The 25716-nt window shown below is 55.5% G+C and overlaps 1 protein-coding gene across 2 annotated transcripts in view; it reads right to left on the reverse strand.

Annotated features, from left to right (window-relative positions):
• Positions 1-25716, reverse strand: part of ETS1 (ETS proto-oncogene 1, transcription factor) — an 80943-nt gene that overhangs the window by 34001 nt on the left and 21226 nt on the right. Inside the window, exon 1 of one of the 2 annotated variants that reach the window (XM_064732063.1) lies at positions 14116-14375. The exons of the other annotated variant lie outside the window; for it this stretch is intronic. Coding sequence (XP_064588133.1) covers positions 14116-14185 — 70 coding nt within the window. The 5' untranslated portion in view covers positions 14186-14375. Of the gene's footprint in view, positions 1-14115; positions 14376-25716 lie in introns of those variants that run through there. 2 annotated transcript variants of the gene reach the window in all.

Consider the following 25716-nt stretch of genomic DNA (forward strand, 5'->3'; position numbering starts at 1 on the left):
CTCGCAGCAGGAGGAAGGCCAAGGAACCTTCACTCAAGCTGAGCTCTTTCATCACTCACAAAGGATCCCAACCCTCCGAGCCGGCTCAGACACTCCTGAAGAACAAACTGTGCCAGCACACTTTGTGAGCAGCCACGCATGACCTCACAGCTCGGGATGTTTTCATCCCACAATCCCCATGATCCGTGTGCAATGACTCCATGCCCTGGATAAAACCCCATCATTTGTGCTGCCCATCACCAGGACACGAGACATTTCTGAGGCTGATGGACTCCAGAGCTGTCCCTGCTGCTGGGGGATCCTAACAGAAGCCTCAATTCCCTTGCCTTGGGAAGGGATTAGACACGGAGATGCTCAGCCAAGCACCTCCAATGTCTGTCCCGAGGAATTCCCAGCCTTCCCTTGATTTCCCTGCTCAGACTGGTCCCTCTGTGTCCAGGCCCTGCCCCTGCCCCCGGGCCGAGTCACGCCAGACACGAGGCAGCACATGGCAGGGCAGTGGCAGTGCCCGGGGCTGGGGGGGTGTTCAACCCCAGATACGTCCGACCACATCAAAGCCTCTGCTGCGCTCACCAGCTCCCATTCATCCTCCGGGAATGCGTGTGAGAGCCGGACCTGCCGCGGCACCAATGGGGAAGGTCCCTGGGGATGTTCCTGACGGCCAGACCGTCCCTCAGGATGCTGGCAGCACGGAGGAAGGCAGCGATGCGGGAGGATCAGAGGATGACGAGGGAGGGAGGGAGCTCCGGGTCACCTCCGCTCGCTGCCGCGGGCGACGGGCGCTGGGCGAGCCCTGCACGGCTCGGCAGCTGCAGATTCCTGCCTGTCCCAGCCCTCCTCCGCAGCCTCGCCGGGCACCCCTTCCCCGCAGGGCAGCGCCAGCACACAGCCGGCATTGCTCAATGCAGCGCCACTCACACCGTCCCTGGCTGCTGCGGGGGGACCGGCCAGCCCCGCTGCGACAGCTGCGACATCTCCTCATCCTGCACATCTGGGACTGCTGCGCCCACAGAATCACAGAACTTCTAGGCTGGAAGAGACCTTTAAGATCATCGAGTCCAACCCATGTTCTAATACCTCAACTAGATCATGGCACCAAGTGCCACATCCAGTCTTTTTTTAAACACGTCGAGAGATGGTGACTCCACCACCTCCCTGGGTAGATGATTCCATTATTTGACCACTCTTCCTGTAAAAAACTTCCTCCTTAATTCTAGCCTGTATCTCCCTTGGCGTAGCTTGAGACTGTGTCTTGTTCTGTCTGTTGTTGCCCAGAGAAAGAGACCGACCCCCAGCTCACCACAGCCACCCTTCAGGAAGTTGAAGAGAGTGATAAGGTCACCCCTGAGTCTCCTTTTCTCCAGGCTGAACAGCCCCAGCTCCCTCAGTCGTTCTTCATACGGCTTGTGTTCCAAGCCCCTCACCAGCCTCGTTGCTCTCCTTTGGACTCACTCAAGCATCTCAACGTCCCTCCCAAATTGAGGGGCCCAGAACTGGACACAATACTCCAGGTGTGGCCTCAGCAGTGCCGAGCATGTGCAGGGCACAGGGAGGAGGAGGAGTAGGAGGAGGAGCCCAAGAGCTCCTTCACAGGAGCCCTGTCCTCACCTGTCCTCCCCATGTCCCCCCTCACCCCTCTGTGCCCATGTCCCCCTCACCCCTCTGCACACCAGGACTCCAGGGCTGCCCTCCCTTATCAGCCCGGTTGCAGTTTCCAAAGGCGGAGAGGGAAGATTAGGATATTTAGCTTTGAAATCAAACAAATAATTGCACAGGCTTTCTGCAAACAGATCAGGGTTGGGAGGTCAGAGAGCAGCTGGTAAATCTCAGCACTGTTTGCTGTGCCTAAATAATATTAGACCAAGAATAATCAATCATTTTTAATCAACAAAATTATTTATAACTCTTTAGAGCAAACAGTCAACTCCAAAAGATGGCAGGTAATGATCCACATGTATCCAATTCCCCTCTGTGGTTATGGACTGGCTCCTGTGCATCCCTGGATTTACTGCCCTGGAGATTTGCCCTCACAAGTGCCATGACCCTCTCTGAGAGTGTCCCTGGCCAGGCTCACAAGCACACACTCAAACACACACAAATACACCCAGCAGCCCCCTGTAGCTGAAACCCCTCCAGGGCAGCTCACAGCAGCCACTGCACACCCCAAGCACCTTCCCAAGCTCCATCTCCCAGGGAGGGAGGGAGGGAGAACCTGCTGGACAGCAGAGGAGAAGGTGCTCCTTCTGCCCTGCCACCTGAGCCAGTGACACCTCCTGGGGTTGTGGCTGTGCTGATGGCACCGCTGACCCCTCCATGGGGAACCATTCATGTCCCACACCCTGCACACCCCCCCAGCCCCAGGCAGGCCCTGCACAGCAGCACATGATCCCAGCAGCCACAAGGACAGGAGCCTTTTCCTGGCTGGGCTGGAAGCCATGAAAGCCAAGGGATTGCTGAGAGAATAACGAGAGCCAGCTTCCCATTTGGGACCAGGAGGGAACCAGGACAAGGCCATCCCTGGATGCTCCTGCCAGCCCTGCACCATTCCACCTCCCTGTCCCCTGCCCAAGCTCAGCTCCCCCAGTGGTGGAGGCCAGGAAGGGCCTGGGAAAAACCTGGGAACCAAAGCTCTGCAGCCCACGCCAGCCTCAGGAGCAGCGGTGCCAAAGTAATTTCATTTCACAACTTCCCAGGAACAATTCTCCCGGGTTTATTAATTTTTAAGCAGACAAGAAAAGCAACAAAGGGGATTTTCCAGGAGAGCCCTAGGATTAATCATCTCCATCCCAGGCTGAGCACAGGGCTCCTGGGCTTTGCCCAGGTGTGTCACACCATGCAGCATCCGGGTTTCCAGTATCCTCAGGCACAGGAGTGAGGGTTTTCCCAATCCCCAAGTTCTTCTTTTCCAGCTCCTACTTCTAGGAAACTTCCCACCAGGGAAGGGACCAGTGCAGGGGTTGGACCAGACCATGCTCTGGGAAGATGAAGGTGGGAGTGAGCTGGGAGAAGCAGCCAAAGAGGAGCTGGGCTGCCCCATCAGGCTCAGCCCTCCCATCCCAGGGCCAAGCACTGTCCAGGCTGGATTATGTCAGCTCCTGGCCTCACTGGGAAGAGAGAAGGGCAGGCAGGGATAAATGTGAGGTGCTGGGATCTGCCCAGAGGAAGCCTGAGCTTGGAAACCTCGCTGAGGGCTGGGGGAGAGGCTGAGCTGCTCCCAGGCCTCGCATCCACCCCGCGGAGCATCCGGAAGCCATTAAGGAATTACAGCCTGGCTGGCCCCGAGCCCTCCCCGGCAGAAGTGCCTGGAGCAGATGGTGAAAGGGCTGATTGAATTCGGCTGCTCACGCCAAGAGGCTCTTTAGGAGACACTCAATGGAGGAGGGGGTGGAGGGGGCGGCATTTGGGACTCGGGAGCTGAGAGCCCTTGCCAGGAACTCCAGGAATCCTCTGTCAACCCTAAGGAGGCTGGAGGAGCTCTGGCAGTGACTTGGATGTGTGGTTTGAGGGGTGTGAGATTCCCTTGGGAGCTTGGCCCCGAGCTCCTGGTGCTCCAGGAGTGACTCCTCAGTGATCCAAGGCTGGTTCCTCTCCCTTCATCTCCAAGGGCACCGTGCACTGGACCAGATCCCTTCCAGGGACCTGGCATGGCCCCAGGAGCTGAGTGATCCCAAGCCTTGGTCCCAGCTGAGGAGGAGGCACAGGAGCTGTCAGTCCAACAGCCCTGCCCACCCCTGGGGCTTTCCTCCCAGAAAAATGCGGGGTTGCAAAGATCCTTATTTCCCAATTTGGTGTAATCCCACCCCATTCCCACACTGGGTATGGGACCAGACCTCCCAAAGAGCCCTCAGAGAGGGATGGAACTCCAGTTACTCTGGATGAAGAGGAGGTGGGGAAAAAAGACCAGGATGCGAGAAATGTAGGATGAAAAAGAGCCAACAGGAGGGGGAAAAAAGCCTGAGGAAAAATGTGCTTGGAAAGTCATCCTCGGTGCCAGCCCTCCCGGGGGTGATGCCAGTGCCTGGGCAAAAACACAGATGGAGGAACCAAAACTGCCTGGGGATGAAGGAAGAGCTTAAACCCTCCCAGGAAAGTGGAGGGGAAGAAAAGGAGGAATGCCCCAAAAACCAACACAGCCCCAAGCTCCGGGCTCCCTGCCCTGGCCAGCCAGCTTCAGCTCCCCATTCCCTGTGTCCCAGGGGCACAGGCATCGGCTCCAAGGCCCCCGTGCCATCCCCTATGTCCGAGTCCGTCCCTGTTTTTCCAAGGGAGAAAGCTGCAGTGAGTCCCCCCGGATTCCCTGGCCGGCTGCCCGATGTTGGGAAATCGGGAGCCTGGTCAGGCTCTGCCGGAGGGGCCGGCACGGAGCGCTCCGTGACCGTCAGGGGATCTTTGCGGAGCAATCTTTTCCGAGACAAGTCATGAGATTATTTCTTGCCTGGAATTTGCTCCCGCAGCTCCCATCGGCCCCGGACTGCTGAGTCAAGAGACCGCCGGGGCTGTGCCCTCCAGATGAGTAAATAAATTGCCATGGGGAGCGCGGGGGGCCGGGGGGGGCTGGCGCCCGGCGGGGCGCGGGATGGGGCAGGGAGGGACCCGATGACTCCCGAGCCTTGGGCTGGGGATGGATCCCGGCTTGGCAGCCGCGCACGGAGTTAGTCACCAGATTAGCCAGCACTTACACACGCGGCTTAAAGGCACATCATCCTCCTCCCCGTTCCCTTTCCACCGGGGTCTTATCCCCCTTTTCCCTTCTTTTATTTTTGAGATTTCTTTCAGCCGGACTTTGGCTCTCAGTGAGTGCCAGGGACGGGCAGCCCGACAGCCAGGCAAGGCAGAAGCCCTTGAAGACACCGAAGGGGGGAAAGGGTCCGGCCCGGGGGTGACAGAGCTCGGGCAGCCCCTCCTGATCCCTCCCGTCCCGCTGTGCCGCTCGCCGGGCGCTCGGGTCACTCTATAGGATCCATATGGCCCCGGCTGCTCCGCGCTCGGCTGCTTGGAACCAGGAATGGTGCGAGTCATCCCGCTCGAAGGCAAACAGGCGCACGGCCGGGGCCTTTCATGTTCCGGCCTTTGGAGCCAAATTCAAATCTGGAGCCGCTTAAAGGGACGGAAAGAGCCCGAGCGAGGAGCGGCCCCGCCGGGCCACGGCTACCGGGACAGCTCCGCATCGCAAACCCCGCGGCTGCCGCTGGAAAGGGAAACTGCCCCAGCCTTCCCAAACCCCACAGATACCACTGGAAACTGCCCCAGCCTTCCCAAACCCCGCTGGAAAGGGAAACTGCCCCAGCCTTCCCAAACCCCTCTACTCCCCCTGGAAACTGCCCCATCCTTCCCAGACCCCAGCACAGCCCTGGACCCCAAGCCCAAAGTTCCTGGCAGCCCTTGACAAGGATGGGCTTGGGAAATGCCACCGGTGCTGCTCCCAAGCTCCTCTGCAGCCCGGGGCTGATGGCCGGGCTTGAGCAGAGGAGCTTTTCCTCATTTGCAGCTGCAGAGCAGGAGGAATTGCGTTTGCTGACCTCACGGAGCAGTCTGAGGCATGGAGCAGTTGGGTAACGTGCCTCAAGCACTTGAAAAGAGAAAGCTCTTGGCATTGCATTTTCAAACCGCTTCTAACAATAATGGGTAAAAAAAGAAGGGAAAAAAAAAAGACCCAAATTTCACGTGTCCCACTCCATCTTTTTTTAATTTTCCAGTGGAAAAAGCCAGGACTACTCAGCTTTTGCAAGTTGTTTCTTCAGAGGGTTCAGGTTTCGGTAAACAATTGCTCAAAACTAAAAGGTAAGAAAGCAAAAATCCCCTTTTCTGCTCCCAGAGCAGTGACCAAAATTCAGTGGCTTTGCACAAACACATGCAGGCACCTCTGAAAAAAACTTTCATGTGGGTCAAAAAGCCACAGCTTGATTATTGTGATAAAAACTGCTGACAACGGGGGGTAAACAACAGAAAACAACCCCAAAGCACTGCCCAGTGTCCAGCTTCAGTTTTTGGGGTCTGCTGCTGGCGGGGACAGCTTCCCTGAGTGAGCAGGGTTATCCTGCAAGGCCATGCCAGGAGAGGCAGCATCCCAGGGAATGGCAGCCAGCCCCATCCTGCCTTGGTTCCCGAGGGATGCTGAGCCTGCCCCAGTGTCCCAGCACCCCCAAACTGGGAATTCTGGGGGGTGGATGGCTCAAGGTCTGCCTGCTGCTGGTGAGGAGCTGGGCAGTGGAACACAGAGCGTGGAGAGCAGGAATCCTGCAAGCAGAGGGAGACCTGGAGCACCCAGCTGAGGATGCTCTCTCCTCCCTGAAACGGTGGAATGGGAGTGCTGTGCCTCAGTTTCCCTAAAAACAAGCTCTCATCAAACCTTTTCTCAACATCTTTTGGGATGCAAGGCCCCAGAGCCTCAGAAAGAAGCTTTTAAAGAAAAGCTCAGTCCCTGGGCTGGCTTCTCCTGCACTCCCCACCAGCCATGAGAAGAATGCCTTGGAATCACGTCAAGTATTTGAGATGAGATGGGGGGAGAGAGAGGGGGCAGGCGAGGGGAGAGGGGGAGCTTTGACTCAGTGTCTGGCTTCTTTCATCAATTCCACATTCCTGCTCATGCCATCACCCTCCGGGAAAGTGCCACAACCTACAGGACCCATGTGGAGCCAATTTAGAATCCCCTCCGTGTAAGAAAATGCATTTTGTTCATTAGCAAGCTCTGGATGCTCAGCTGGGGTGAGGGCAGCCCCACAGCCATCCCAGAAGGGGATTCAGTGGGAAGATATCCTACACACAGCCACAGCCCAGAGCACAGCAGTGCTCCCTGCACTCCCAGGACGTTGTTCCAGCCCAAATATCCCCGGGGTTCCTGCCCCAGCCACCTGAGCTGGAGGTCTCTGCCTCTGCTGGCTGTATAGGAAAGGTTTAAACACAAAGAAAAAAGCTGGAGAGCAGGGAATTGCTGGAGCAGGTATTGTTTTGTGCCCAGCAGCAACTGGGAGATGAATGAATGGGAATTCCAGCCCCAGAGCCCAGTTCAGAGCCAGACAGAGCCCTGGGACTTTGCACATCCCAATCCACAACCGGGGCTGTCACAATGACTCCAATCCTCATTCCCAGAGCACAGGGAGCCACAGAAAGGAGGGGATTTTCCTCTCTGGGCAAGCAAGCGGCTGTTTCTCGGTGTGTTTGTGATATTTCTCTGGCAGGTTATATTTATCCACGAGCTCCAGGAACCAGATGTGGGATGGAGGGGCTGTGCTGCAGCAGCTTCCTGCCTCCCTGCAAACACCAGCCCCACCTGCCCTGCCCAGAGCAGGACACAGCCTGCAGGGCCAGGAAACTCTGCAAGGTCAGGGCAGGGGACAGGGAAAAACGTGTCACCTGCCTGGTCCTGCACAGGGAGCATTGCTGCCATGAGCTGCTGATGTTCATGGGACAGAGCAGCAAATCTGGGAGTTTTGGCAGTTGACTGAAAAAAAACCCCAAAACCTCAACATAAAAATGCAGAGTTTCAGTTCAGAAAGAGATGGTAGTGAGAGAGCAGGGCTTTACCCTTCCAGGGCTACTCTGAGCCACCACCTCAGGAGGAGGATGGAGCACCTCAGAGCAGCTCTGAGCACAGCCCTGGGGCTCTGCCTCCCCCTCAGCCCTGCAGGGCTCAGGCAGCCTTTGAAAGGTTCCAGAGCCAGGGTGAGACACTGAGACACCCCAGCTGAGCCCTCACACCAAACTCCAAACTGAAACCACCCTGGCAGTGCCCAAGGCCAGCCTGGCCAGGGCCCTGAGCCACCTGGAGCAGTGTGAGCTGTCCCTGCCATGGCAGGGGGGGAACTGGATGAGCTTTAAGGTCCCTTCCAACCCAAGCCCTTCTGGGATTCAAGGATTTATTTCTTTTTTTGCCATCTCTGTGCACTTGGCCTCCAACTCAGTGTCCATCCCAGACTGTCCCTCCCTGTTCCAGGAGATGTTCAAGCATATAAAGCTACTGTAGTTTTCCACATTTTCCCATCACTGCCAGGGAAGCCTGCAGGCACAAATCCCCAAAGCTGGGGAAGCTGGGCTGGGGAGATGAGAGCAGCTCTGCAGGGCTTGCACAGGACCCAGCCCAGCTTTCCAAAGTCACCTCTGCAGGAGCAGATCCCACTCCAGGCCCGTTATCTGCAGAGCCATCTCCCAGCTCTGCCATGGGCAGCACTCAAGTGCTTCCCCCCCTCAAATTCCACTGCACCTGGGAAAAATGTAGGAGCTCGTAGGAGAATCAATAAATATTTATTGTTTAACCAGCAGTATTTTGACTGGAGATGTAAGCATGGCCCTGTGCCAGGGAAACAAGAGCCTTCTTGGCCAGCACTGCAAACAAATTTTTGTCTGTATCTCGTTGGAAGATTATAAACTACACAATGAAAGGAAAAAAAGAAACACAGGCAGCGAGCAGCTTAGTCACGGAAGAGGAACAAAAGAGCTGAGATGGATAACTGTGGCATGGGGTTACAAGGAAAGGGCTGCAGGCCTGAATTTTGGCTGTGAGACAGCTGTGCTGCTCAGATCAGCTGCAGATTGTGCCACTGGCTCCTGCTGGGATCGGGCTTGGAGCTGCACCAGGAGGTTCTGCAGAGACACTGGGATCCAGCAGGAGCTCCCAGCCAAAAGCAAACTGGGGAGTCGGGGCTGAGGCTGCAGAGGCACAGCCTCTCCCCTATGGAATACCCCAATTCCCACAGGGATCCCGGGATCAATGAACAGCCAGGCCCTGGCTCCAGGGCAGTTTCAGTGCTCCAATACAGCAGATCATCCCTCCTTGTGCACCTCCTCAGCGCCCTGGCACACTCCTACCCAGCACAGGTGCTCCACCAAGCCAGCCTTGCCAGCCTGGAGGGTGCCAGAGCTGCATCCTTTGGATCAGGGACAGCAGTGACACTTGCTGTCCTACATCCTGCCATTCCCTCACCGTGTGCCCTGCAAGGACCAGCTGACAGTGCAAAAAGGAAAAGACTCTCCTGCCTTATCTGGGACAGATTTACTTGGATTCATTCCCCAAAATCCCAGCAGATCCTGGTGCTACAACTGACAGGAACCATTTAGGGTGGCAGCTCTGCCAGTTCACATCCCTGACATGTTTCACACACTCTGGTCCTACTCACACCCACCTGAGGCTTTAATCTCTGAGACAACCTGTGCACCCTCAGCCTGATGCAGCTGCCCCAGCTCCTCACACAGCAGGATACATTCCAGAGGAATGTGACTGTGGATTTCCACTTTTTCCCATCACTGCCACAGTGCAGTGATGGGAAGCCTGCAGTTCCACAGCAGCAAATCCAGAGCTCCCAGAGAAGATGGGGCTGCCCCATTCCTGGATGTGCCCAAGGCCAGGTTGGATGGAACTTGGGGTAATGGGAGATCTCCCAGGTGAGATCTTTAAGGATTTCAACCCAAACCATTCTGGGATTCTGTGATAATCCCGTGGCAAAGCTCAGTGTGCCACAGTCCTTCTGGGGTCCCAGCCCCTCGCTGCCTGCCTGCAATCTGCTCAGGATTTGGGAGTGCAGGAAGTCCCAGGATGTCTCAGCAGCTCCTCTGGAGAGCAGGAGCACAGCATTCCAGCACGAGCCTGTGTTATCCCTGCGTTCTGTAAGGCCCATCAAAGCATGGCACGCTGTAATTACATGGCAAATTAGGGGCCACTTCGTGGAACCACACTGTAATTACACACTTGGTGTGTGCTTTGGGGAGCTCGGGATGGAAATGTGAAATGAACGGGGTTTGCTCCTGTTCCCTGGAAATCTCCCTCCCTGTACCAGGTTAAAAACCAGGGATGTGCTCTGTGGATGTGTCCCTGAAGGACAGCTCCGCGAGCTGCCCTCTTTCCACCCCTTTTCAGAGCTTTGATGGGAAGCCGACACTAAAAAACTTGAAGCTGGTGGCAGCCAAGTGCAGCCAGTCCCCCCTCCTGGGCACCTCTCATTGCAGCATCCCGGCTGGATACCACAGTAATGGGCATTTTGGCAGCGCATACAGAGGTAATTGCTCTTCTTCAGCCGAGTTCTCACCTCCTCCGCAGGCAATCAGCGCCGAAAACGCGAGAGCGGCCCCAAGCCCTGCACTGCTGAGCCTCAGCCTCGCTGCTGATCACTGCAGCCCACACAGAGCATCCCCAGCGCTCACTTCGGCTGCACTGAAGTGCAAAGCATTCCAAAAGATGCAGATGCCATTCCCTGCATCCCTGGAAACACCAATCCGTGCCTTCCTTCCCCAGGCTCTGGCATCCCGGGTGTCCCTGGCAGGACAGGTGAGCTCTCCCAGCGCCACTGAGGCAGAGGGGGACACAGAAGATGCCGGAGCAGGGAGGGGAATGCTGGGGCTCGGAGGGAATTGCTGGGGCTCTCTGCTGTGTTTTATCCTGCATGGAAACCAAACGTGGCCATGCAGGAGCCAGTGCCCGTCAGCAGCAGGGAAACTGAGTCACACAGCAGCTGACACAGCTGGAGGGCTCAGCCCTGCTAGGATAAGGCAGGATCAAACCTGTCTTTTTGAGAATAATGAGAATAATGTCCTAAGTCCCTGGACACTTTCACCCCGAGCAGCTCAGCAAACTGCCCCCGTTGGTTGGGCTGGTCCAGCTGTGACCCCGTTCCGTGCACACCTGGAGCCAGGGATGGCTGCAAACTTGTCCTCCCAGACAAGGCAGAGGCCAGAATGAAGGATCCCCTCCTAAAACCCAAAGAAAACGGATTTTCTCTGCTCCTTGCCCGCGGCCAGGCTCTGTGGAGGAGCTCTGCGTTTGCCAGGCCCGCTGTAAATGCGAACTCCCTTATTTGTCTGTGCTGAAAGTGAAAGCAAAGCCTGACCTGGCTGTGGGAAGGGGGACAAGCACGATTCAGGCAGGTCCTGCATCCCCAAGCAGCATGGGAGCTGTGTAGGAGCTCCCCTGTACCCAGAACCAGAACTTTACAGAGCTTTGGGCTGGAAGGGAAAATCTTGCTTCAGCCTTAAGTGATGTTGTCCCAAATCCTAAACAGAGGGAAAAGCTGTTGCCAGATAAAAGCACACCCCTGGGATGCCACCCACGCACAGGCCAATGGAAACAACGTGTCCGTGTCCCAGCTGTCCTCGGGGTAGGCATGGGAAGGGCCAAAGAGCCCGGATTGCTGTGCTGTGTGTGCACAGAGCAAACCCTTTTCCAGGAACCAATCCCCCCCTCCTGCTCCCATAATCCCATAACACACCTCAGGGAAAGGAGGCAGGAGCAGGGCTGGATGCAGGATGGGGAGTTTGGCATCCCTGCCCCACTTGGGATGCCCAGCAAGGACAGCTGGGATTACAGCCCTGCTCTGGTACCTCGGGGAGGCAAAGCTGCAGCTTCCTGAGCAAGAAATGAGCACTGGGAGCCCCAGTTACAGCCCAGAGCTCCCAGCAGGGCTGGCTGGAGCTGCTGCCCACTGCCCACAGCCAGCAAATGCAGCTTGGCCGAGCTGCAGGAAGCAAAGTGATTTGTGGAGGGCAGCCTTCATCAGCCCCCAGGTGAAGTTCCCTTGGGGTTGAAATTTGTGTGGTTTGGGGTTTTACTGTCTCAGAAAACGTCCCACCAGCCTTTGGTGGATCAGCCATGTATGTACAACCACAAGTGATGTTACCACCCTTCCATCACATCCTCCTAAGAATATCCACACAGAAATGTGTCCTGAAGGAGAACTCGCCCCGTGGGTTCTGGCTCTGACCTGCTCATCTCACTCACACATTCCTGCTGCTAATAGTGGGGGTGGAGGGGGAGGATTTGGCTTTGGAAGCTTTCTGGAGCTTTACAGCTCCACGTCCCTTCCAGGTTATTTTTAAACCCTTTGGACAGCACAAATCTCCCTGGAGTTTTGCAGGCAGAGGTGTGGGGTGGAGCAGGGTTTGATTTGGGGGGTGAGAGGGGACAGAGTTCCACGGGGCATCACCTGGCACATCAAACATCCTGCACAGCTGAAACCCTCAGGCTGCAGGGCCCTCCCTGCCCAGGGTTAACCTCACTGGCTCCTGTGAGAAGGGACAAGGGGCTGCAGTCCTTCTCAGCCCATTTTGGAATTAAGGACGATGGGAACACTTGGTGGTGGATTCAGGGCTGCAGGAGCCATCAGGGAGCAGATGAGCCCTCCAGGAGCAGAGAGAAGTGATGTTCCCTCCTCCCCTGGCCGGATCCCAGGAACACGACCCAGCAGCATCCACACTCCTTCCCTCGCCATCAATCCCACCAAACCAGAGAGCTGCAGCTTTTTTCTCTCGGAGTTGGAGGGGAAATGAGGTTAAGCCAGCTAATTGACAGCGCTGACCTTTGTGGCTCCCAGCGAGCGCAGCCACCAGCACAGGAGCGGCTGCAGCTGAGCCGATGGGAGGCAGAGCATTTCTACCTCTGGGTTTGTGTTTTTCAGAGCTCTTCCTGCCCAAGTTTCAACTGTGGGTCAGCTCTGAGAGCAGTTTGCTGACATCAGCTGCAGAAGAGCTTTCGGGACAGAAGAAAACGAACTTAAGGCAGGGTGAAACTCCAAGTCCTCCCTTCAGGCACCAGGGAATTCCACTGCTCCCGACACCCAGAGCCCGTGTAAGAGCGCTCACCCACACCAGGAGAGCGCAAATTTTAACAGATACTTTACTCTGGAGTGAAAAGCAAACTTCACCCTACCCTGACTGTCCAGGTGTTTATTCCTATCCCGCTTTCCTCCCCTCGGAACAAACAGGCTGAAGGGCAGCAATGAGTCTTCACCAGAGTTTTAGGAAATAGGCACAAACGGGTCCTCAGTTCCCCTCCAGCCTCTCATTTCAGCTGTGTAGGTGCATTTTTAGCATCTCTCAGGCATTTGGAAGCCTGGTGCTCCCCAGCCCACCCCGGGGCCAGGCTCAGCCCTGCTGCCCGGGCAGGGAGCGCTGGCACCTCTGCCCAGCACAGGGAGCTCCCTGCGGCCGGGGAGGGATCCCAAGGGGAACACTCCTGCGCTGGATCCCATGGACGGCTGAAGCCAAGGTGGTGCTGCCTTTGGAGCTCTCTGCAGCCCCACTGATGCTGCACCAGCATAGCACCAACCCCTGTGCGGCTCCAGCACTCAGCTGTCATTTCATTCCCACATGCAGCCCAAAATCCCAATGCCTGCGGGAGCTGTGGCTCCCTTCTGGCTTTCCTAGAAACTTTCTAACCGGCAGAGAAACGTACAACTCAATCTTTAATTTGATTTTCTTTGCCGCACCGGTGCTGCACAAAACCCAGCAAACTTCCAGTTTGGCGCGGTGGGAATTGCAGCAGGGAGAGATGAAGCAACAGGACTGGTTTAATGCAGAAAAAAGGGTTGTTTTTTGTTTTTCCTGCGGGTCCTCCACCCGCTCCATCCTCCACCTCGCCTGGGCAGGGCAGAGAGGAGTTGGGCGCCCGGGGTCAGCGAGCAGCCAGACGCCAGCAGTGTGTGAACAGCAGCCCTTATTCTGGTCAGCCTCGGCTCGGAGCAGCAACCACAGCCAGCAGCAGCTGAACTCACCCCGCTACAACACACAAAAAACCCTTCTCGCCTCCCTCCAGTAACGTGTTGCTCTCTGCACCCTCTCTCCACCCATTTCTCCAGCTCCAGAAGGGGGAAAAAAAATATCAAAGCGGCGGGGTTTCCTGGATTAAACGTGCTAAATCCAGAGTATTTAGCACTGGAGTTGTGTTTCCCAAATACCACGAGTGCCTGGACCACACAAGGCATTTCCAGCCAGGGATGGGGGACTTCACATCCATCCCAGCTAGCGATGGGAACGGGCGGGAGCCCCGGGAGCGCATCTTTCCTGCCTGCCCGCCGGACGGGCTTCCCAAACCCCGGCAAGGATGCCAGGAGCGTGAGGGAAGGAGGCTGGAGGGGCGGCGGGATGGATTTTAAGAGAAGGAGGGGGATGGAAAGTCATAAAAGCGCTCGGAAAGTCGACTCGCCTTCGGCAGCGGGCACAGCCCGGGCGGCGCCGCTGCGCTGCGACTTGGGGCGCGCTCCGTGTTCCCTTCCAAAGGACACCCCCAAAAAACCCCACACCGACCTCTCTGCCCACCCCTCCCCAGCGGTCCGGCCTCTCCCCCCGCCAAAGCTCTCCCGCCGCCGGGCCGGGGCTGCGCGGAGCGGGGCGCGGAGGGGACGCGGCGCTCACCGGGCGACGGGAAGAGCTCGATGTCCACCTTCTCCGTCTTGATGATGGTGAGATCCACGGCCGCCTTCATGGCTGGGGCAGCGCCGCGGGGGCGTCGCGCCGGGAGCGGGGGGCGGCGGCTGAGCCCCGCCGAGCGCGGAGCGGGGCGCCCGGGGCAGCGCGGCCGGCGCTGCCTCCCTCCTCCCGCTGCTCTTCCTCCTTCTCCTCCTCCTCCTGCTTCTTCTCCTCCTCCTCCTTCCTTCCTTCCTTCCTTCCTCCCGCGCTCCTCGCTCCGCTCCCGCCTGCGCTGCGCTCCCCGCTCCGCTCCGCTTCGCCCGTCCCCGCCGCCGCCGCCCCGGCCGGGCTGAGCCGAGGGGAGGGCGCTGGGCCGGCCCCGAGCGGTGACAGCGGCCGAGGAACCGCCCCGCCCCGCCCCGGAGGCGGCACTGCCCGGCCCGGCGCTCCGGGGAGCGGAGCCGGCGCTGCCCGGCCCGGGGAACGGGGGAGCGGGGACAGCGCATCCAAGGGGGAACGGGGGAAAGGGGGCAGCGCATCCAGGGCGCCTCCGCCCCGACCTCTGCTCGCACCCCGGCCCCAAACACCACGGGATAAGAGTTTGAGCACGCTGGCTGCAGGCAGCCCTGGCTGAAGCCGCTGCCCAAAACCGATGGTTCTTGAAACCGAGCCAGTTGTGTTCACCCTGCCTGTCTCGACATGAACCGCTGCCTTTCACACTCACCCCTTCGGCTCCCATCACCCCTTCATGCTCACATCATCTCCTCACATTTCCATCTCCCCTTCACACTCCCATCATCCTGCCTGGAGCAGCCTGATTCTCTCTCACCCACAAGCACATCCAAAGTCAGGGGCACAGCCAGGGCAGAGCAGTGCACACTGTGCTGTAGTGGATGACAGGCAGGGGGGCTGTTCCTGGCCTGCTTGGCAGAGGTGGGAGGCCAAAGAGAGTTGGGAACTGACTGGATAAAAAGCATCTTGAAGATGCAAGATGAGTGTCATGCCAGCACAGCATGCAGTTAACAGAAGAATATCGGTTTTCACATGAAGTCTGTTTGATTGTGTTTAGGTAGCATAAACTTGAGACCACAAACGGCACAGCAGAAGGAGAGTATGACTCACAGATGTCAGCTTACCGGTACGGAGAAAAAAAGTCATTAGCAACCAGCTCTTGTGGTTCTGTCACTCCGAAAGTCTTTAACAGCTTCCGACCCAGCACAGATCAAGCTGCTCTCATCAAAGATGGGCTCAAGTGAGCACAGGCCTGCAGGAGCAGCTGCCCGGGGTCACAGCCGCTGCCCGGGGTCACAGCCACTGCCCAGCCCTCAGGATGGAGCAGGGTCCCGCTTGCAAACACCCCAAAACCTCCCGAGGCCCCGAAAGATGAGCTGCAGATGCAAACGCTGCAGCTCCCATCATTTCGTTTCTGCAGCAGGGCCTTGCTCAGCAGCACGGGCGTATTTATAGCAGGGACTTTGTGCAACTGAAAGAGCTGCGAGGCAGCCGGGGCCAGACAAGGAGAGGCGGCTCTGGCTGCACACACGGCTTTGCCAAGGCAGGCAGATCGAGCAGCAGGAGGGCTGAAATCTGGCAAAACTAGGCTGGGAGCTCCAGCCCCAAGTTCCTCTTCCTCACCCAGTGACAGCCTCTCACATTCCCAGTTTTTAAGGCAACGTTGTTTCCAATTTACTGGCAAGCTCAGTTCTGGACAGCCCATTCCTGCAGCAGTGGAGTGGGACCAGAGATTTGCTGTGATGAAAAACTTCCCTCCACTGATTCCCAGGGGCTCAGGAGAACCTGAGCTCAGACAGAGCACAGGGCTGGAAACCTCAGCTGGTGGTTTGAAACCTACCACAGGAATGAACCTGGAAATCCGAAGGTGGAAAGAGGATTGCTGCAAGGATAAAATGTGGTCCCTCCTCGGGACAGGATCATGTGCTTGCACCTGCCCTGGGTTTGGGTTTCTTTCCTGCCCGTACAGCAACGATTGAAGGAAGAAACTACAGAGAGGAGATTTAGCAGAACGTTTCTAGTTGAAAATCAGAAGGGGATTCAGGAGAAACAGCTGCCTTTCTATCTGATCTGTGATCCCTCCAGAGCAGGCTTGGGCAGAGAAACCTGATGCAGTTATCAGAGCCCCCAGCCCTTCCCTTCGCTCCCCTTCCCTTCCTGCACTCCCAGGCTTGGATCCGGGCAGGGAGGGGAGGGCAGGGGGCTGCCTGGGGGTGCAGCTGCCTGGCAGAGCCATCAGAAAGCACCTGCGGTCCTGTGTATGGAAATGACCCCGGCGGATCGCCCGCCCGCTCCGCGCGGCTGCAGCAAACCACAACCCCCGGAGCGAAACGGAGCAGGAGGCGCGCCGGGGTCACCGGGACCTGCCCAAACACAGCCTGGGACAGGCTGCTGGTGGCACACGGCACACGGCTGTCCTGGGCAGAGAGGCCCTGCAGGGAGCTGCCACAGATTGAGATGCAGCAAGAGGAGGCCCTGAGGCGTCTCTGCTTTAGCTTGGCCCCTGGGCTCCCCTTTTGGCTCTGCCGCTCCTGCAGTGTTACAGTCTCGAGGACTGGCTGAACTCCAGGGCACCTGTGCTGGAGATCCTTCTCTTCTGAACCAGGACAGAGGCTTTAATAAAGACCTTTCTCACAGCTTGTGGGGTTTTTATTAGGAGAGATCCACACTCTCCTGGCATCCCAGTTGAGCCCTGATCCCACACTGATGGGATGACACTGAGCCCAGCTTGGTGCAGGATGGCTGCAGAGGAGCTCTGAGCTGTGTCTCACCCCCTTGTGCTTCCCCAAACCTCTGTCCCATTTTTCTGGTGCAATGCATGGCAACCCCTACATGCAGGGAAACTGGAAATGCTTCCAAAAGTAACACCAGGGCAAAAATCCCCAAAGGGGAGGAAAAGAGAGTGGCTGTGGACAGAGGTTTCCTCCCAGGGCAGCTGAATCTCTCCTTCGAACTCCATCCCAGCAGCCGCCTTAATTTGTGTTCACTTCAGAGCTGCAACATGAAAGCCCTGGCTCTGAGCTCCAGCTGAGCCGCTCAATGGCTCAGTGTTCGCAGAAGGCATGGAAGGAATCCATTGATTAGTTTCTTCAGCTGGGATGTGACCATTCCGAGTCCAAGACCTGCCAAACATGACTTCTCCTCAGCAACTGGTTCCTATTTGCTGCTCACAGGCTTTAGGAAAATCTTTCCTCTTGCCCATCCAAGTCTCACCCTCGTTTTCCACTGTGTCGTTAGGAACGTGAATATCCATTCAGGCTCCGTCGGGGAGGGAGGGAGGGAGGATGCCGGGCTGGAGAACGGCCCTGCAGCCCAAGGATGGGCGATAACCATCTGCCCTCCCTCCGCAGCGCAGCCCCACTGTTTGCAACCGCTGCAAACAAAGAGAGGATGGGCAGTAATGCTCCATTGTTCCCAGGGCCGCTGACTAACCTTGGGGTAACAGAACAAGAATAATGATTATTCATTTAGCTCTGAGGAAAGGTGTTAGGAGAGCGGAGCCTTTGCTGTGATTTCCGAACGCAAGGACGGCTCTTCCATGACCTCTCTCCTGGCTGGGATGGCTCTTTCACTTCTCCATGGCCAAATTCACTCCTGTCCCAGCCCAGGGCAGCTGCTGGCTCTCCTTCAGATGCTGTAGAGCTGGGCCAGCTTCTCCTTTCCCTCGCATTTCCCCATTCTCATTGCAGCAGGAATTAGGTGTAACTTCTGGTCTGGAGAGGGAGCTTTTCCAAGCACTGCTGCTACCAAAACATGGGGTGAAATACAAGGGCCACGTAATAACGTGGAGCATCCACCCAGCTGTAATGGCCAGGAAATGAAGAACACCATATCCAATTAAAACTGCAGGGGGATATTTATGGCAGAACGTAATTAGCCAAATTGGAGCCTTCCCCAAAACTGCCATGGGATTTTTAATGACCGCGAGCGGTCAGGGATTGGGTTTGATGTTTTGTCAAGTAAACAATACCCAGAGGGCATGAGACAAAAATCAGGAGCAAAGGGGAAAGGAAAAAGAAAAAAAATAAAAAAACAAAAAAACTGTCCTGCAATTCCAGGGAGAAACGGAGACATGAAAGGATTTATCGTAACGGGGACATTGTTGGAAAGAGCAGCAGCCAGCCACCAGTCCAAGAAAGGAAAGAGCAGGGAGGTGGCCCTGGGTGTGGAGGTGGCCCTGTGCAATGAGAGGAAAGAGCAGGCAGCTGCCGCGGCCGTTCCCCCGGGAGATACCTTTCCTGGAATTTAAAATGATACGAGAATTTCTTTCAAGCGCCGTAATAGCTGGGAAGCATTGGAGTATTTTGGTAAGAGGAGGCTGGGTTAGCCCCGCTGACTCCATCCAGCTCCCGTTTTTGGCTAGGGCATGAAGCAGAGCTCGTTGGTGGCACGGACTGTGGGACCCGCTCCAGAGCCAGCTCAGGGGCCCGGGGGGGTGACCGGACCCCAGTGCGGCCCCTGGGGTCCGGAGGCACGGCCAGAGCCCCAGGCTGGGCGCTGGGGGCAGGAGAGCAGGGCAGTGCTCCCGCTGGGGTGCCCAGCCTGGCCCATCAATGCCCTCCTGTCAGAGCCTGTCCCCGGGCTGCGAGCCTCCGCGGCTCCTGCTCTCATTAACTCCCGCCGGGGAGGGCTCACAAAAGCCGCTTTGTGGCCAGCGGGGGTCAGGGCCCGGCACACAGAGCCCCGTGGCTGCCACAGCCCTGTCACACACCCGGGACCCGAGAGCCTCTCAGGCTGCCCCAGCATCTCCAATGCCTCCGTTCCTGCCTTCCCAGGGTGCTGATCCCGCACCTGAGGAGCTGCTCCGGGCTCTGGCAGTGCCATACCGATAGGAATGCCCTGGCAGGGCAGCTGGCACTCCCTCGTGTCCCTGCTGGGAGCAGGGGCTGCATGGAAAATCCTCCTAAGCTGCTCTGCAGCCCTGTTTGCTCTCAGGACATCTTCCCCCTCCCCTCAAGTCACAGCTCCGGGCTCTGGGCAAACACATCCTGAAGGGTTTTGCTGCTGAACTCCCGATATTCCCAATTAAAACAGACACGTGCAGCCAATATTCATCAAATCCCACCTGCAGGACACCTCTCTGCCTTTGCTCATATCTCCTGGCTCGGATCTCTCTCCTTCAGAGCACAAACAAAGCAGCCAGCTCAGGTTTAAGAAGCACAGCTCTGCTTGTGGCTGTGCTCTTGGCATCTACCAGTCTCTCCTCACTGAACTGATCCCTGGTAGCCCTTGAAATTCTCTCCCCTGGGATACATGGGGGGATTACAAAGGAGAGCCAAAGGAATCATTGCTCATAAATGGTCTCCTGACAGCCAGAATGTGATCACTGATGCTTATCTGCACTTTCCATCTTTCAAAAACCCATCACCACCAAAACACCACCCACTTCTTCACCAAACACCGAGGAACAGCCACATTGCACTTTATCAAGGTCCAAGAGACACACCAGCACCTCCCAAGGGAGGTCAGGCCAGCCCCAAGCTCTGGTGTAGAACCCACAGCCTGAGAAGTGGCAGCCACCAGGACAATGCCATGCTGGCAGCCAGTTGGAAGTGCTCAGCCCAGGAAAATAAACCACAGGCCTGCAGTGACCCCCGGGTTAACACCGGGGCCAGGACAGAGGGGTTCAAGTGATGGAAGTTTAATTCCTGGCCAATATTTCCACCTTTGTGCCTCCATCCCTTTTTTTAATGACATTTTCTCCCTTCCCAAGGAGCTGGGGGTTCAGCAGCCACAAAGGAAAAGCTCAGGGGCTGGGGACTGTGATGGGATCTCTCCAGAGACAGATTTAGCAGAGAGGACTGGGATTTCCATCCCCTGTTCCACAGGACCCTGGAAGGCACAACCAACCAAGATGCAGCAAGGAAGGTCCCTCCATCCCCAAGCACTGTCCTGCCAAGGCCACGAGGTAACAGGTGCACACCAGAGAGATAATTCAGAGATGGGCACGATTATCCCACATGCATCGTGCCCAGAGCACGGAAATTCCAGAAGGAGATAGAGCTGCCATTCCCAGAGAGGCTCTGCCAGCAGAGGCACCCCCAGCACCGCTCCTGGCTGAGGATCCTCAAAGAGGAAAAACCCTCTCCCGGCGCTGGAAACCTCCTCTCCCGCAATTGTCCGCGCTTGGCAACCTGGCCTGGCAGTGAATAAGCGCCAGGGAAATATTCCTCCCTACACGTGTTTGGGTTTTTCGGGGTGGTTTTCTTGGCCACAGTTCCTGGCTCTGCAACAATGCCCGGCTTGTTCGGGCCCGCGCTGCAGGGCAGCCTTGAATAGATCTGTCTAAAATTATAAGCGGGCAGCCCCTGGGCTCTGCGAGATCACAGAGCCCACGCTGGGGCTGAACAAAGCCCCCGCTATTTCCCAACAATTAGGCCGGCTAAAAGGACATCTATCTCCTGCCGTCGGAGCCACCACGTGCCTCCCAGCCAGCCCATTGTGCCGCTAATTAAATAACACGCCTCTCTCCCCGGGAGCGTCTCCCGATTAGCCCGCCGAGGCCCTAAATCCTTGCGGGTGTGAATGGGAGCAGACAGCTGCTGGGTTGTCAGGGAACTGCGGCTGCCGAGGGGACACGGTCACCCCGGGACAGCCACGGCAGCGGCACCGAGGATTTCTGGGGTTTTAGGGACCTTAGAGCTCATCCAGTGCCAGCCCTGCCATGGGTTCTGTGAGATGCAAAGCTGAGTTTCGTGTCAGGTACAAACAGGCGACGTGTGTACTTGTGAATGCAAATGTGTGGACACCAACAATGGGACAGTTGTGAATTCTAATAATAACTCAGGAAAATAAAGCATGGAAAAAGGCCTTTGAACCTATCTTTTGTTTGCAATTAACCCTGGTTGATTTAGGAGCATTGGAATTAAGGTGTTAAAGATGTTGCTTTTTGCTTGCATTTAATCCATAAAGGGCTCTGCAATAATTACCTTTTGAAGTATAATTTTAGAATATTACTTGTGTCCTTGAAACTATAGCTTTGGGATATATATAAAGGAAATATGCTTATCTCACACCTTATTGAAGCAGAGGAAAACAGTTTGAGAAAGGAAGGTGAACATCACCTCAAGGGTTTATGGTTTCGACCAAAGGGAAGCTGGACATCACTGTTATGAGATTTAGAGTCTCTGCAATTAAAAGGTGGACACACATCTGGGGAGCTGGACCCCACCAGATGGGATTCGTTTTTCTTCTTTCAGAAACTGGACCATCACCATCTGGGGATACTCCTTTGAGATACACCCCGAGAAACTAAAATCACAATAGTAATAATTTGTGATGTAATAATTTGGAATAAAAATTGCTGATGAGTAAAAGATTGGAAATAGAAACTGCTGAAAAAAAGCTAATGAGTACCCCTATAAATACCTGTAACCCTCAATTATGGGTGTGCAGTTGGTGGGAAAACTTCCCCCACTGTACCCAGCGCTGTATTGCTCATACTTTACCATATTAAATAATAAATTGATGGCTGCTTGAATATTGGCCTAGTCAAGCTTCTTATTCATAACAGCTATGCTGTTCCAGGCTGCTCCAAGCCTGGCTTTGGACACTTCAGGGATCCAGGGGCAGCCACAGCTTCTTTGTGCCAGGGCCTGCCCACCCTCCCAGGGGTGAACTCCGTCCCAACATCCCATCAAACCCAGCCTGCTCCAGGCTGAAGCCTCATCCCATCCTCAGGAAGCTGCTGGGATCCAGGAGGGCTCAGCACACTCTGTTTCTCCATCCACCTCCCAGCTGCCGTGAAAACAGATGAGTTATTTATTATTTTGCATGCTTTGCTGGTGGTTGGAAGAAAATATCAGATGCAAATGTTTCTTCTAAATATGTTCCTGGCTGATACAGACAAGTTTGTTGTAGGGCTTTTTTTTTTTTTTTTCTTTTCCCACACTTCTCATTGGGTTAAAGCAGTGGAAAGAAAATAAACAAGGAAAATGTTGTGTCATTCAACCAGAGCTAAAGCTTTCTATTTTTGCACTTTTAATATGGGAAGGAATTGCAAAATGGAAAAAAAAAAGGCCTATTAAAAGTAATTTGTTAACAAGCTCTTTTCACCCAGTTAGTTCACCTCCTCTAGGAGGATTCTGTGGGAGGGGAAGGTCTTGGATAAGGATGAGGCCAAAGGGAAGCTGGAAAGCTGATTTGTGTTCTGTGAGATGAAACAGAATAACCTCTGGGGCTTGGGGTTTCCTTCCAATCCCAAAAGGAGTTCTGGGAAGTGAAGAAAATCCATTCAGATGATGCATCAAACACCCCAGGGCTGCCTCAAATGTCCTTGGCCACCACAGCCATCCCTGGGGAGGTGGACATGGACCTGAACACCCAACCTGCAGCAGCTGGAGCCAAAAGGCACAGCAGGATTTTCTGCCCATCCCAGCCCTGCTCCTCGGGCTGAGCTCCAGCACAACAGCCCAGAGCTCCTAAATCACTCCAGATGTTCAGCACCTTTCCTCACACGCTCCCGAGACCCGGAAGAAATTCAGTTCCCTTCTGTCAAGGCCCCAGTCAGCAATAGTTGCAAATATCCCTTTTACCCCCTTTAAATCATCATTTCCCACCTCTGGCTATTTCAATCATCATTTTCACACTGGGAGAGCCTGGCTGGAGGACTGGGAAGGTAGGGCAGCAGATTAATGAGCTGATTTCCTGTGGACCTGCAGCTCCAGGCTGGAAACAGCTGGACCTGCTGCTCCATCCACTCAAGGAAAACACAAAATCCCCATTCCTCATCCCTTGTGGAGAGGAGGCAGCGGGAGGAAGGACACAGAGGAAGAGGAGGCAGAGCTTGGTTGTGTTCTAATGGCAACCAAAGCTGGCTCCTGTTTTCCAAACCCACCCTGGGAAGTGGCTCCTGATGGAGCTTGGATGGGAAAAATCTTCTGGGAAGCTTTGGGAATGCATCAGGGAATTATTAATCAGTGTAAGTGCACACCCACAGGGGTTCACTGCAAAAGCACACGGATCAACTTGATGCACGCTGCTGTTGAAATCATATTTGCCCTGCACTCAGGAAATGCAAAGGTTTTACACCAAATAACCAAATTTTACAGGGATGCGTCCACAGGGCCAGGAAAAACATCATTAAAAGAGAAGGGGCTACACAGGAGCCCAGCCCTAAAGCCAGTTTAACATAACCCAGGAGCAGCCTCCTGAGCCCTCCAGCAGCTTCAAACCCCACAGGCAGGTCTGAGAGCTCCATTCATCCCAAACTCTCAAATAAAGGGCAGGAGCCAAGAAAAAGCTGCCTCCCCTCACCCAGCCAGTGCCCTGCATCCCAAAGCTCTGGGAATGGCTCCACAGCCACTTGATTAATAAGGGCCCAGGGGGGGAAAACCGTTTATATAACCTCGTCTTCTCTAAACTTCCTAAGTGCTTCAGAAAGTGGCTGCCCTGGAAACCCAAACTGGAAACGAAAAATATTATCCTGCCATTTATAAACATCCCTGGTGCTAATGAAGTGAGGGGCAGCAGTGACGGCCAGCGAGGGTGAGGTGCTCTTGGCAGGCGTGGGAGAGCCCCAAAACCCTGACTTCAGGTGGCTGTGGAGGGGAGAGTGCTCCCACCATGATCCAGAGCCACTGGAGCAGGGATTTGGGAAGGGGGATGGCAGTGGAAGTGTGGCTGTGCTAAATGCAGGGGCAAATGGAAGGGGAGAAGGGCAGGGTGGTCACAGCCAGGCAGCAGCAGGTGGGTGAGAGCTCTCAAATCATTCCCTGAGCAGCACATCCTGCTCCTGGAAAGCAGGGAGGGAATTTCGGTGCTTGCTGCACTCCACACTCTGTGGGATGAACTGCCCAGGCCAGGCTGCTCATTTACAGCTGTTTACACCACTGTGCTCTGAATAAACACAGATCAACCCAAATTTAGCTCCTGGGTTCAACCACCCTGCTCCTCACAGCCCCTCAGCCACACATCCCAAGCAGAGCCAGGACAGCAGAGCACTGCAGCCCATTTCTCCATCTGCTTTCCCTGCTGGCATTTCCCACGGAGATTTGTTTGTACATCAGCACCAGAAAACGCTGAGGTTTGGCTGGAAATATTTGGATTTGGTTTTGACAAAATATTGATGATTTCCGCCCAACAATCTGTCAGTTTTGGCAGCAAGAAGGAGAAAAGAGGAAAAAAAAGAGAAGTTTTTTTCTCAAGATATGGGGACTGAGCTGACACCCAGCCTGGGACTCGGCACAAGGAGGAGGCAAAGCAAAGCTACTGGGCTGCCTCATTATCCTGTCAGTCTGATTACTGCTCCTGCTTGCACAGAGTAGCTCCTTGCCTGCATGGAAGCACAGCCAGAGCTGCCAGACACACAAGGCCTCTGCTCTCCTGGGGTCAGGCAGGGGCTGGATGCAAAGCAGGGCAAGAGCAGCTCTGGTCCCTCTGGAGATGTCATAGGTACCCCAGGGGAGTTGGTGGTGAGGAGCTGGTCCAGGGCAGGAGAGATGCCAGCTTTGTTTCCATCACTGCCTTCCAGAATTAGTCCTGTCTCTGGAGTCTGGAAAACTGGGTTGAAATCTCCCAAGTGCAGACTCTTCTGCAAGATGCCTGGAACTGACCAAATTAGAATTTTTCCATGAACAGGCTCCCTTGGGGCATCTCTTCCTTTTTTCCTTTTCTACCTCAGTGCTGACATCAGTTTGAGCAAGCAAGAGCTCCCTGGCCCAACTTGAACCTCAGATGTGGAGAGTGAATCACACAGACCTGGGAGAAAGGCATTCCTGACTTCTGAAATAGAACTGCTGCTGAGTTAAGGAGAATTTAACAGTTCTCCTTAACTGTTTGACCTGGATCTCCTTAGAAATCAAATCTCCCCTTTGGTACAGCAGTTTATTTTCTGTTTTTCCTAAGTACCAAACCCTGGCACAACTTAAGGCTGTTTTCCCTTTTCCAGTCCCTTTTCACCCCTGAGAAAAGACCAATCCCCACTGGGCTCCACCCTCCTGACAAGGATTTGTGGAGATCCCGGTTTTGCATCCCAACCTGCCCTTGCAGCATCACAAGGGAAGGAAAAACATCAAAAGAGAAGCCCTGTTTAACCTCAGAGGTCTCCAAAGGCAGCTCCCAGGGCACGGAGAAGCTCCTTTCATGAGCCTAAAGCTGGAATTAAGCCCACATGCAGTCCACCCGGCATGCCAAGCTGTTCCCACCCCTCCTTGAAGGCATTTTGGGGTGTCCCATGGCTGTCCCCAGAGGTGCCATCACCCCAGCACAGCAGGGCCTTGTTATCCCTGCCTGCTTCCACGGGGCCCATCCCTCCCAGGATCAGCTGCACAGAGAGGAACCACGTTCCAGCTCTGGCCAAACAGCCAAACTGACCCAGTGCAGCTTTTCCAAAGCCTATTGATCCCAAATCCCACGGGGGAAGGTCCATCTGGAGGGCTGGGAAACTCCAGCACGTGCTGGGGAGGCTGCAGGCAGCTCCCGGGCCAGCCAGGGCTCACTTCAGAGTCTCTTTTTGTGTGTAATCCGAAGCACTCGCACAGCCCCGCTCTCCAGGGACCCTCAGCCACTCTCCTGACCTCACTGAATTAAATATGGCAATAAAATGTGCACTGAATTAATCATCTGCATCTCCAACGTGAGAAACTGCTGTGCAGG

Source organism: Zonotrichia leucophrys, chromosome 24 (genome assembly GCF_028769735.1).
Source record: "Zonotrichia leucophrys gambelii isolate GWCS_2022_RI chromosome 24, RI_Zleu_2.0, whole genome shotgun sequence".
NCBI lineage: Eukaryota > Metazoa > Chordata > Aves > Passeriformes > Passerellidae > Zonotrichia > Zonotrichia leucophrys.